The sequence below is a fragment of the Mustela nigripes genome, chromosome 2, assembly GCF_022355385.1.
Source record: "Mustela nigripes isolate SB6536 chromosome 2, MUSNIG.SB6536, whole genome shotgun sequence".
Taxonomy (NCBI): Eukaryota; Metazoa; Chordata; class Mammalia; order Carnivora; family Mustelidae; genus Mustela; species Mustela nigripes.
Genome location: NC_081558.1, coordinates 159,418,538 through 159,432,023, shown reverse-complemented (window position 1 = coordinate 159,432,023; position 13,486 = coordinate 159,418,538). Strand labels below are relative to the sequence as shown.

At 41.1% G+C, this 13,486-nt stretch overlaps 1 protein-coding gene across 3 annotated transcripts in view; it reads left to right on the top strand.

The window, feature by feature from the left end:
* The window catches only part of SIDT1 (SID1 transmembrane family member 1), a 97,891-nt gene that overhangs the window by 57,743 nt on the left and 26,662 nt on the right, over nucleotides 1-13,486 (top strand). For all 3 annotated transcript variants that reach the window (XM_059391957.1, XM_059391955.1, XM_059391956.1), the window contains one exon: nucleotides 4,395-4,438. In XM_059391957.1, coding sequence (XP_059247940.1) covers nucleotides 4,395-4,438 — 44 coding nt within the window. The remainder of the gene's footprint in view (nucleotides 1-4,394; nucleotides 4,439-13,486) is intronic.

Genomic DNA, 13,486 nt, shown 5'->3' with positions numbered 1-13,486 from the left:
AGATGATGGTAATTCACATCTTAGTGTTTCACGGACATTCCCAAATGATATACCTGGCTTTTTTAGTAAAAGCTTTACTGAGACATAATTCACAGATCATAAAATTCACCCTTTTAAAGGATACGGTTCAGTGGTTTTTAGTATATTCACAGTTGCAAAAACCGTCACCACTATTTGATTTTCATCACCTCCAAAAAGAAACTTTCATCGAGATTACAGGATATAAGATCGATATACAAAAATCAGTTGTATTTCTATACACTAGCAATGAACAATCCAAGCATGGAATTAAGAAAACAATTCCATTTTCAATAGTATCAAAAATAATAAAATACTAAGGGCATGTGGGTGACTCATTAGGTTGAGTGTTTGACTCTTGGTTTTAGCTCAGGTCCTGACCTGGGATCGAGCCCCACATGAGGTGGGGGTGCCGGTGCACACTCAGCAGGGAGTCTGCTTGAGGATTCTCTCTTTCTCCCTCTCCTCCTCCCTCTGCTCACACTCTCTCTCCAAAATAAATGAATGTTTTTAAAAATAATAAGAAACTGGGGCACCTGGGTGGCTCTGCCTTCAGCACGGGTCGTGATCTTAGGGTCCTGGGATCAAACCCCACATCCAGGGTCTCTGCTCAGAAGGGAGCCTGCTTCCCCCTCTCTCTGCCTGCCTCTCTGCCTACTTGTGATCTCTGTCAAATAAATAAATAAAATCTTTTAAAAATAATAATAATAATAATAAACTTAATACATTTAACAAATTAAATATAAGATTTGTACACTGAAAATGACCAAACGTCCTTGAAACAAATTAAAGAGGACCTAAATAAATGGAACGATAACCCATGTTCATGGTTTGGAAGACTGAATATTACTAAGATGGTGTAGTAAAATCATGGCCCCCAAAAGATGTCCAAATCCTAACATCCAGAACTTGTAAACATGTTACTTTACATGGCAAAAAGAAATTTTACAGATGTGATAAATTATGGACATTGTTCTGGAGTATCCATGTGGGTACAATCTAATCACAAGGGTCCTTGTAAGAGGGAGGCAAGTGGGTCAAGGGCAGAAGGAGATGTGATAATGGAAGCAGAGGTTGGAGCAGTGCACTTTGATGGTAGAGGAAGGGGCTATGAGTCAAGGAATGCAGGTGGCCTCTAGGAGCTAGACAGGGCAAGGAAAAGTGTAATCCCCCAGGAGAGTCTGGAAGGAATACAGCCCTGCTTGCTACCTTGGTTTTAGCCATATAAGATGCATTTTGGAATTCTGACATCCAGAACTGTAAGATAATAAATTTATATCATTCTAAGCCATTAAGTTTGTGATAATTTTTTACAGCAGCAACAGAAACTAAAACACATTGGGACAATACTCCCCAAACTGATCTATAGATTCAAAACAATCCCTATCAAAGTCCCAGCTGACTTTCTTACAGAAACTGACAAACTGATCTAAAAATTCATAGGGAAATGCAAGGGACCCAGAATAGGTAAAATAGTCATTTAAAAAAAAAAAAAGAAAAAGAACAAAACGGGAGGTCTTACACCTTTTGATATCAAAACTTACTACAAAGCTGCATAATCAAAACTTTGGTGCTGATATATGGAAAGACATATAAATCAATGGAATAGAATCGAGAGTTTAGAAATAAACTCCTTACATCTATGATCCTATTTTTAATAAGGGTACCAAGATAATTCAATGGAGAAAGGATATTCTTTCCAACAAATGTTGAGACAACTGGGTATCAACCTGAAAAAGAACACAGTTTTGCCCCTACCTTATACCAATAGGAAAAAATTAACTCAAGGGGTGCTTGGATGGCTCAATCAGCAAAGCACGTGACTCTTGATCTCTGGGTCATGAGTTCAAGGCCCACAGTGGGTGTAAGGATTACTTAAGAAAAAAAATTTGGGGGGTGGCTGGGTGGCTCAGTCAGTTAAAGTGGCTGCCTTCGGCTCAGGTCTTGATACCAGGGCCCTGGGATCGAGCCGCACATGGCGCTTAGCAGAGAGCCTCCCTCTGCCTCTGCCTGCCACTGAGCCCACTTGTTCTCTTTCTGTCAAATAAATAAATAAAATCTTTAAAAAATAAATATAAACTTAAATAAAATAAAATCTTTTTAAAAATGAACTCAGATCAAAGATCTAAATATAAGAGTTAAATCTATAAAACTCTTAGAAGAAAACATAGGTGTAAATCTTTTGTAACCTTGGATTAGGCAATAGTTTCTTAGGGCACCAGAAGCATAAGTAACAAAAGAAAAAATATAGATAAATTAGACTTCATCAAAATTAAAACTTTGGTACTTTTTAAAAATTTTTTTAAAGATTTTATTTATTTATTTGACAGAGAGAGGGAACACAAGCAGAGGGAGCAACAGGCAGAGGGAGAGAGAGAAGCAGACTCCCTGCTGAGCAGAGAGCCTGATGTGGGATAAGTTGAACTGATGCAGATGCTTAACCAACGGAGCCACACAGGGACCTCTGTGCTGCTGCTGCTTCTTCTTCTTCTTCTTCTTCTTCTTCTTCTTCTTCTTCTTTTTTTAATATTTATTTATTTTATTTTAGAGAGAGAAAGAGAATGGGAGCTGGAGGGACAGAGGGGGAGGGAACAAGAATCTCAAGCAGGCTCCCCACTGAGCGCAGAGCTGAACATGGGGCTCCATCTCTCAATCCTGACATCATGACCTGAGCTGAAACCAAGAGTCAGGTGCTTAACCGGCTATGCCACTCAGGAACCCCAAAACTTCTGTACCTTTAAAGGGCCTATCAAGGAAGTGGCTCAGTGGGTTAAGCCTCTGCCTTCAGCTCAGGTCATGATCTCAGGGTCCTGGGACCAAGCCCCTGCAACGGGCTCTCTGCTCCATAAGGAGCCTGCTTCCCTTCCTCTCTGACTGCCTCTCTGCCTACTTGTGATCTCTGTCTGTGGAATAAAGAAAAATCTTTTAAAAAAATTTTTTTAAAAAGGAAGTGAAAACACAACACAAAATGGGAGAAAATGTTTGTGACGCATATCTGTTAAGAGTCTAGTATCCATACTATATAAAGAATTCTTATAAGCCAATGATACAAAGAAAAATAAATAAAAAGGGCAAAGGATTTGAATAGATATTTCTACAAAGAAGATAAACAAGTGGCCCACAAGTATATGAAAAGATGCTCAACATCATCAGCCATCAGGGAAATGTAAATCAAAACAGCAATGAGATACCACTCCTTATCCACTAGGATAACTACAGTATTTTTTTAATGGAAAACAACAAGAGTTGGTAAAGTTGTGGAGAAATTGATACCTTACACAATGCTAGTAGGAATACAAAATAGTTCCTGCTATAATACTACTGTGGAAAGTTTTGAAAAAAAAGAAAAATACAGTTACCTAATACCCAACACCTCCGTACCTAGGTATACCCAAGAAAATTCAATATCCACACAGAAACTTGTACTCAAATGTTCATAGCAGTGCTATTCCTGACAACCAAAACATGGAAACAACCAAATGTCCGAGTGTAAACAAATAAATGAAACATGGTGTACCATACAAAGGAGTATTATTCAATCATAAAAGACTGATGTATTGATTCATGCTACATATAGATAAACTCTGAAAGCATTATGCTTAATGAATGAAGCCAGTCGAAAAAAGACATTTAGTATGGTTCACATGAAACTTCCAGAACAGGCAAATATATAGAGACAGAAAGTAGATTTGTGGTTGTCTGAAATGTACATAAGTGGGTATTGGGGAGTGACTGCTAATAGGTTTTTAATTTGGGGGTGATGGAAATTTCTGGAATTAGATAATAGTGATAGTGGCACAGTATTGTGGGTTTTTAAAAGATTTATTTATTTGTTTGTTGTTTGTTTGTTGGAGAGAGAGCACAGGTAGAGGGAGAAGGAGAAGTGGCTTCCCACTGAGCAGGGAGCCTGATGCAGGACTCGATCCCAGGACCCTGGGATCATAACCTGAGCTGAAGGCAGACGCTTAACTAACCGAGCCACTCATTTGCATAATTGCACAGTTTTGTGAACATATTAAAATTCATTGAAATGTACACATTGAAGGGTGAACTTTATGGTGTGTGAATTATCTGAAAATAAAGGAATCTGGGAATAAATTAATGAATTTATGCACGTAGAAACATGCTTAGGAGTGGAATTGGCCATATGATAAGTCTATGTTTAACTTTCTGAGGAACTGCCAAAGAGTTTTCCAAAGTGGCTACACCATTCTACAGTCCGGCCAGCAGTGTGTCAGGGTGCCAGTTTCTCCACATGCAAAGGCTCATTTTTAAGAGATTCTAGCAGACAATTCGGCAACAAAGTCTATGGGGAACAAAAGTAAAAGGCCGAGGTTTTCACTATCTTAGAAGCATGTGTGTGCGTTTGTTTACAGATTTCAAAGAAAATCCATCGATGGAAGCTTTGGTTCCAGTGATGGTAAGAAAAACCCTGGTTTCAAATTCAAATGATTATCGAGTGTGTGGCAACATCCCATTTGGTGGTACTTTTCTCTCTTTGCCCAATTTCCAAACTCTCTCTCGTCCTCTCCCACAGAGTAATCTAATCTGCACTCTTTCTACAGAAAGCAGAGCTAGTGAGAAGCAGTTTTCACAGTTGGTAATTACTGAGCTGTGGAGCTCATGCTAAAAACCTTTGCTCAGAGTGTCCCTTGCAGTTATCCATACCATTTATCAGCCATTCATCTTTTTTTAAAAGTTGAGTCTTTTCTAGGATGTAAATCGTTGTCCCCAAACTGACTTGTGAACAAAAGTAAGAATTTATTGTATCAACTCTAATACAGAGCTCACTTTTCCCAAATTGAGAAAGAGGCTTTTTTTTGTTCACGTAGCTAAAAACCTGAAATGTTTGAAACTAATTAGTATAATAAAGAGTATAATAACTCTTTGATTATTTGACCATCGTAAGATGCCCTTTCCTCCAGTCTGATAATTGAACAAAGGAATTCAATTACCTTATCTTTTTATCAAGTCTTTAAAAATTTTAACTGTCCTCATTTTTTTAATTGAGAAATAATTGACCAGTAATACTGTGTAAGTTTCAGGTATGAACTCAATGATTTGGTATCTGTATATACTGCAAAACAATCAGCACCGTGAGTCTGGTTAACATCCATCACCACAGAGAGTTACAATTTTTTTTTCTTGTGATGAGAACTTGTAAGATCTACTCTTTTAGGAACTTTCAAATATATGATAAGTAGCATGAACTACAGTCACCAAGCGGCATCTTACATCCCCAGGACTCATTTATCTTATAACTGGAAGTTTATATCTTTTGTAAATGTCTAAATCAGTGTGAGTTACTCAGTGTTTGTAAGTTCTTTGGCATAGAGTGCTTATTTGGAAAAGGAACGATGAAATGAAACTTGATTTTTAAGTCACATACAGCAGATATTTAGTTCTGTGTTTTCTGTACTTAAATGAGCCCGCAGAATATTAGAAAGACACAAACCCGTCCCCTACACACCCAGAAGAAACATTTCTCACTCTGCTGAAGGGCTGCTTCTCCTGCCTTCCTTTGATTTTTTGTCTTCCTCAATGTTAGCATGTTTATTTTTCCAGCCACCCAGGCAATTGGTTTTGATAACATTTCAACTGTGAAAGGACACCTGCTCTAGTGTCTTTAAAATTTGAAGTCCTACTTTCCCTTGTATTCATAAAATGTGTAAGTGAATCTGTCTTCTCTCTGGATCTCATCCTTTTTCTTCTGGTGTTCTCCAAGTTCTACTCTTAGTTTAGGTCTCCACTGAACTTAGAAAGCCTTACTAATCAGATGCCATTGGTGCTCTGTGAAAGAAGGGTCTGTTATTTTTATTTTATGAGTGAAGACATTTTATTATTGTAATTCAAATTATTGTAATGATAATATTGTAATAATAATAAGGAATTTCCATGTTTGGAAGAGTTTCCTGAACAGTTCAATATAAGGGGGCAGAACTGAGTCCTCAGCCAGATCATTATCCAAGATCAAGAAGGCTCTGAAAATTAGCTACAAGCTACAGGCACCCTTCAGGTGACAAGCAGAAATGAATGAATGCATGAGTGAGTGATAGAAAGAAGGCAGGAAGGAGAGGAGGAGAGGAGAGGAAAGGAAGGGAGAGAAAGAGAGAGAAAAAGAGGAAGGGAGGGAGAAAGAGAGAGGGAGGGAAGAAGGGGGAGAGGGAGAAAGAAAGTAAAGATGCATCGGTTAGGATTCACATGGTTGCAAATAACAACAAAACAGAGCTCAAAACATGCTTAAATAATAAAGAGGCTCCTCCCTTTGCAAGTTGAGCAGAAGGGTGGGCTTCAGGGTTGACTGAGTCTGGTGGCTCTGGTCCCTTTCCCTGCCTTCCCTTGACTCTGCTTTACTTCCAGTGCTGATGTGAGGTGAATTAGTTTGACACCCTCGCCTGAAAATGTCCGAAAGGAAGGACTTTTTCAGGAGCACCCGGGAACTTCTCATATTTCACTGGTGTAGAGTGGATCATTGACTTATTGTTAAATCAGTCACTGCAAAGGAGTAGATTTACCTGCAGATCAATCAAGCCTACTTACAGAACTAGATCTTCTTCCTCTAAGACCTGTTTCTCAAACTTACATTGTTAATGTTACAGGCCAGGTAATTCTTTGTTGTTAGAGACTGTCCTGTGCCCTCTAGGATGTTTAACTGCATTCTTCACCTCTACCTAGTAGAAACCAGTAGTACACGCCATCCTCATGACAACTAAAAATGTCTCCAGACATTGCCAAACGTCATCTTGGGGACAGAATGGCCTCCCCACCTCTATAGCCCCAATTGAGAATATCTGACTTAAACACCCGGACTGCCAGGTGAGGATACCTGACCAAAAATCCCAGCTTAGTTAGGAAGTAGGGAATAGGATTGCTCACCACAAAGCGCTTTGAAATAGGGAAAGGTCAGGAGCCTTTTTTATGCAGACAGGCTATCTCGGAAAGATGGCCCATGACCACAAGTGAAACAAGACCTAGATGCCGAAGACAAGAGCAGAGAAGACACAGTCTACCCTAGGAAAAAACTAGTTAGCAACTCTTTTTTTTTTTTTAAGATTTTATTTATTTATTTGACAGAGAGAAATTACAAGTACACTGAGAGACAGGCAGAGAGAGAGAGAGAGAAGGAAGCAGGCTCCCTGCTGAGCAGAGAGCCCAATCCCAGGATCCTGAGATCATGACCTGAGCCGAAGGCAGCGGCTTAACCCACTGAACCACCCAGGCGCCCCTAGTTAGCAACTCTTTAAAGCCCATCAAAGGGAGCATTGAGAAACCAGCCTGGAGCAAGAGACAGAAGCAAGTGAGGGACACTATCTATCTGAAAGCTAAGGTGAGATATTGGGGGGCTCTGCCTTGCCGAGGAACGAGGATACAGAAATGCCTTTCTCTCCCAGGGGTCCCATATCCATGCAACTGTGGGGGCTACAGGAAGATCAGTGGAGATCAGAGCCACAGGGAATAGCAGAGGCACTGGTAACCAGCGCAAAAGCTAGGAGTACTATATGAAAGGGAAGGAGGATCCCATTAGACTTGGGATCCACCCAGATCAGTGCGGACCCAGACGTCTGAAAGGGAGAGGACAAATGCTGCCACAAGAAGAAGATGAGGCAGGGAAAACTCTTACAAGAGAGAAGCAGCCCACTTCACTCAGCCCAGTAGGATGGTGGGAGGAAGATGGCAGGGGAGTGGGGTAATGACAAAGTGACCAGGTGAGCAGGACGTGTGTATCTTCCTCTCCGTGCTGAACTCTGGGAGTGTGGTTATGGACTATTGACAGGTTAAAAGGAAGACCAAAACAGGAGATTTTACCCAGATTGTCAGTGGGGACTCAGGATGCCTGTCTTTTTTTTTTTTTTCCTCACAAATATTCTCTTTATAGATAAGCTTAATATTGGTGGCAAATTTTAATAGAGTAGAAAGGCTTCACATGTATTGTTCATATATATATACATATATACACACACACATATATATATAAAGTTACTAAAGATAAATATATATATATATTTAACAAATATATATATATGTAAAGATTTATTTTGTCAGAGAGAGAGAGCACAAGCAAGGGGAGCAGCAGAGGGAGAGGGAGAAGCAGGTTCCCGGCTGAGCAGGGAGCCTGATGTGTGATACGATCCCAGGACCTTAGGATCATGACACAAGCCGGAGGCAGATGCTTAACCAACTAAGCCACTCGGGGAATCCCTGTTTATATTTAAAGTTTATGTATCTTTCTGAAGAGAGAAGCTCTCAAACTAATGTGCACTGAGGAGGCAGGTCAGCTCTGAGGCCCCAAGGCCTCTGCCCCCTGTGCGCTCTCCAGGTGGGGGGACCGTGAACCGAGGCCCATGCCAGCTCCTCCCCGCAGAGAGAGTTCCAGGAGCGCTCCCATCATTGGAGGAGTTCTAAGGCTGGATCTTTTCTATTCTAGTTGCCCTTTTAAACCAGGGCTTTTGTCTATGCCCCCAAGGCAGACGGATTTGCTCCCGGTCCCTCAGAACTATCCCTGCCGCCCCAGTTCCTCCAGGGCCGGTTGTTCGCATTAGCGCGGCTTTGTTTTTCCTGCTGTTCTATCTTTAGCTGTGCAGAAGCTGCTCAGTCAGCCCTCGGTTCTTCAGGAGGAATGGCTCTATAAATAGGTGCAGATTTGGTGTGTGCGTGGAGGAGGTAAGTTCAGTGTCTTCCCACGTTGCCATCTTGGACGGGAACTCTCTCCCCAACTTTTGAGACTTTGGGGATAGGTAGCCTGTTGGCATAAAACTGAAATTTCTCAGCAGTGAGTTCGTGTCATTTCTGACTCCCTCTTCAGCTTCCGACCTCCTGAGTCCAGAGACAGAAGAACACAGGACAATTATAAATATGAAGCCTCTGAAAGATCCAAACGTGCTCAAAGTGAGGTTTTTCTCCTCACACTGAGCATTCAACATAAAAAGCCAGCATGTGAGCATATCTTATGCAATGTTAACAAAGTAAACAGATGGCAAAGGGTTTGTGCTCAGGAAAAAAAAAAAAAAAAGATGCCAGAACAAGTTTCTTCATTAAGATGAGCTCATTCACAACTTTATATGTTTACTTACTCCCAGCCAGAACATCTTGGTCTGTCCTATAAACTGATATTTTGTGTTTAATTCTTTCTGAATACCATAGAGAGTTAAATATAAGTATATAACTCCCCTTACGGAGCATCAAGTATATTTGAAGTTTGGGAGAGAACGCTTTGGTTTTCTGCATTCCATGAAGTCCTTAAATGTTAGAAAAATTAATAGAATACTGTTATCCAATGTTGGCCAATCTCATATTTAAGCTGAGCCTGTAGATGTCCACTGAGTTAACACATCTTTGTGTGCGGGCCACTGTAGTACCATGAAAATGCTGATGCTGTTGTCCCTCATAGAGCTACACGGGGCATTGCAGCCGCCTCCCAGTGGAAACTGCGGCCCGCGACTGTATCAGAACCACCGCCCGCTCAGTTACAAGCCAGAGCTGAGTATCAAAGGCAGTACCACCTCCGAGTCTGAACAGACCCACGCAGCTGGCTTTTGCTTTGTAATGAAGTTTCACCTCACAAAACAGGGATCGTTTTATTTGCTCGCTTGCTTTGATCTTAGCTTTTGTGTTATTTTCTTCCTTTGTTCACTCCCACAAAAATACTACTTCCCACAAACCATCACCAGACTCAAGCCTTTTCCTAGGCACAGTTCTGCTTCTCAGAGCAGAGGGCTTCTCAGTAACATCAAAATGCCCCAAATTGTGGGTGTTACGATTTTAGTGTCATTCTCTACCTATTCTTTACACATTTAATATTTTTAATTACATCTTTTTTAAAGGATGTAGGCTGATGGTTAAAAAGAGGGAGCTTAAAGCCACAGAGTTGACCCGTATCAAAATACAGCGTTTTTCACAGAACTAGAACAAATAATCCTAAAATTTGTATAGACGACAGAAGGCCCTGAATAGCCAAAGCAGTCTTGAAAAAGATGACCCAAACTGGAGCTTTCGCAATCCCAGATTTCAGGATATACTACAAAGCCGTAGTGATCAAAACAATCTGGTACTGGTGCAAAAATGACACGTGAAAAAAGGAAAAAGTCTCTTCAACAAATGGTGCTGGGAAAACTGGACAGCTATATACAACAGAATGAAACTGGACCACTGTCCTACATACCATACACAAAAAATAAGCTCTAAATAGATTAAAGACCTAAATCCATAAAACTTCTAGAAGAGAACATAAAGTGTAATCTCTTTGACACTGGCCATAGCAACATTAGCTATGTCTCCTTAGGCAAGGGAAACAAAGGCAAAAATAAACTCTTAGGACTACACCAAAATAAAAATTTCTGCACACCAAAGGAAACCATCAACAAAACAAAAAGACAACCTACTGAGTGGGAGAAGATATTTGCAAATGATTTATCCAATAAGGGATTATATCCAAAATATATGAAGAACCTATATGACTCAACACCAAAGGGAAAAAAAAAAAACCCAGACAAATAATCCAATTAAAAATGGGTAGAAGAGGGACACCTGGGTGGCTCAGTCGGTTAAGCTGCTGCCTTTGGCTCAGGTCATGATCCCAGGATCCTGGAATCGAGTTCCACATTGGGCTCCTTGCTCATCAGGAAGCCTGCTTCTCTCTCCGCCTCTGCCTGCCACTCTGCCTGCTTGTGAGCTCTCTCTCTCTCTCTCTGACAAATAAATAAATAAAATCTTTAAAAAAAAATGGGTAGAAGACATGAACAGACATTTCTCCAAAAGGAGACATCCAATGGCCAACAGACACATGAAAAGATACTCAACATCAGTCATTATCAGGGAAATGCAAATGAAAACCACAATAAGATACCTGTCATACTGTCAGAATGGCTAAAATAAAAAACACAAGAAACAGCAAGTGTTGGTAATGATGTGGAGGAAAAAGAACCCTCATGCACTGTTGGTGGGAATGCACACAGGTGCAGCTCTTGCGGAAAACAGTAGGAAATTTCCTCAAAAAATTGAAAAATAGAATTATCATATATCCAGTAATTTCTACTGGGCATTTACCCAAAGAAAATGAAAACAATAATTCAAAATGTTACATGTACCCCTATGTTTCTTGCAGCATTATTTATAATGACCAAATTACGGAAACAGCCCAAGTGTCTATAGGTAGATGAATGGATGAAGAAGCTGTGGGGTGTGTGTGTGTGTGTGTGTTTGTGTGTGTAACAGAATATTACTCAGGGACGCCTGGGGGGCTCAGTCCTTTAAGTGACTGACTCTTGGTTTCTGCTCAGGTCATGATCTTAGGATGGTAAGACTGAGCCTCATATCGGGCTACATGCTCAGCAGGGAGTCTGCCTCAGGATTCTCTCTCTCCCCCTTCTGTCTCTCCCCCTCGCACACTCTCTCTCTAAAATAAATAAATAAGTCTTTAAAAAGAAAAAGAATACTACTCAGCCGTAAAAAAGAATGAAATCTTGCCATTCGCAAGATTCGCATCGATGGATCTAGAGGGTATAATGCTGAGTGAAATTAGTCAGTCAGAGAAAGACAAATACCATATGATATCACTCATTTGTGGAATTTAAGAAACAAAGCAAACGAACAAAGAAAAAAAAAGATGAATTAAAAAACCAGATTTTTAAATACAGAAAATAAACTGGTGGTCGCCGGGGGAGGTGGGGGGGGGGGGGTTGGGTGAAGCTGGTGATGGGGATTCAGAGCACACTGATGATAAACACCCGTTATGTATAGAATTGTCTAATCATGTCGTACACCTGGAACTAGTATAACACTGTATGTTAATTATACTTGAATAGAAAGTTTTAAAAAGAGTGAGTTTAAGCTCGGAAAGAGAAAAATGTGAAAGACACTGAGGGAAATGTAAAAGACCACATCACCTGGGATGAGCCCATCACCATGGTTTCTGTGAGACCCCCCACAGTGAACTAGACAGAAGATACTAGCCTGACCCAGTAGAGCATCATCGGCAAGCAGCAGCAGACCACCTAAAAAGCAAAGGTTGTGCTTAGATATGTCTTTAAAGTATCAGCTTGCTATAGTGGAGATGCAAATAAGTCTCAACCTCCTTGTCTCTTTTGAAAGATATTTTTGGGCACTCTGTGAAAGTAACACAATTGATATTCATATCTTGAAGGAAAATCCCTGTATTATTTTTCAGTTACGAAGATAATTTTGGGGGCACCAGGCCTTCAGCTCAGATCATGATCCCAGGGTCCTGGGATTGAGCCCCGTGTCAGGCTCTCTGCTCAGTAGGGAGTCTGCTCCTCCCTCTCTCTCTCTGCCTCTACCCTGCTCCCCTCCCCCCCATTCATATCCTCCTTTTCTCTCTCAAATAAATAAATACAATCTTTAAAAAAAAAAAAGAAGAAGAAGAAGAAAAGTTTTTGGGCACCTGGGTGGCACAGTCGGTTAAGCATCTGACTCTTGGTTTCAGCTCAGGTCATGATCCCAGGGTCAGGAGATCAAGCCCTAAGTGAGGCTGCATGCTGGGCGTGGAGTCTGCTTAAGATTCTCCCTCCCCCTCTCCCTCTGACCCTCCCCCTGCTCACACACACACACACACTCTCTCTCTCTCTCTCTCTCTCCCCCCCCACCCCACCAAAAGAAGAAGATAAGTTTTAACTGAAACCAATGCAATGAACCTCTTTCCATACACTGTCCGAGGAACTCTGGGCAAATCCTTGATTTCTCAAGTGTCTCCCTTATGTTATTTTAAAATGGTGGTCACACTACCCACCTCATAGGGCTATTGAAAAATTAAAAGGGTAAATTCTTGCAAAGAACTTCAAAGAATGTCTGACATACACTAAGTTATCAGTAAACACTGGCCAGTAGTAGTAGTAGTTGTTGTTAGTAGTAGCAGCAGCAAGCACAGCAGTAGTAACAGCAACGGGAGCATGGGTTACAGTAGCAGTACTAGTGGATGTGGGAATAGTAAGTGGGACTCATTACGGTCAGCAGTCGCAGCAGCAAAGCTCTGTGCTCTTAACTATGGCCAAATCTGTCCTAGGTCAAAGAGCCCATCAAATTGTACACGACGTTTCCACATGACACTGCTATTGCACACACAAAAAATTTAGTATTTCATACTTAAGCATCTGCAAATAACCTCCTTCTTTGCCTTGAAGTTGGATGAAAAGCATAGAGGGTGTTGACACCATGTTACATATTTACGGGTGAGCCCAAGAAGGGCCAAGCAACATCTACTCTCTTGAAGTCATAAGACACAGATCAAGGAATCCCCAGGCCTGGGGACAGTGCCAGGGAGTCTGCATTCTGAGGGCCTGGAAACAGCCTTGCCCACCAGGACTGCTGTATTAGCCAAAGGCCTTGCTGTCCAGCTGAGCCCACTCTTGGCTAAGCTACCAAAAGGAGGAAGGAAATGGAGTCTCCCAGGCCATCTTTTATCACCCGGCTAAATATTTGGAACTCAGGATTTAATTCTTTTTCTTCATGAAGAAAA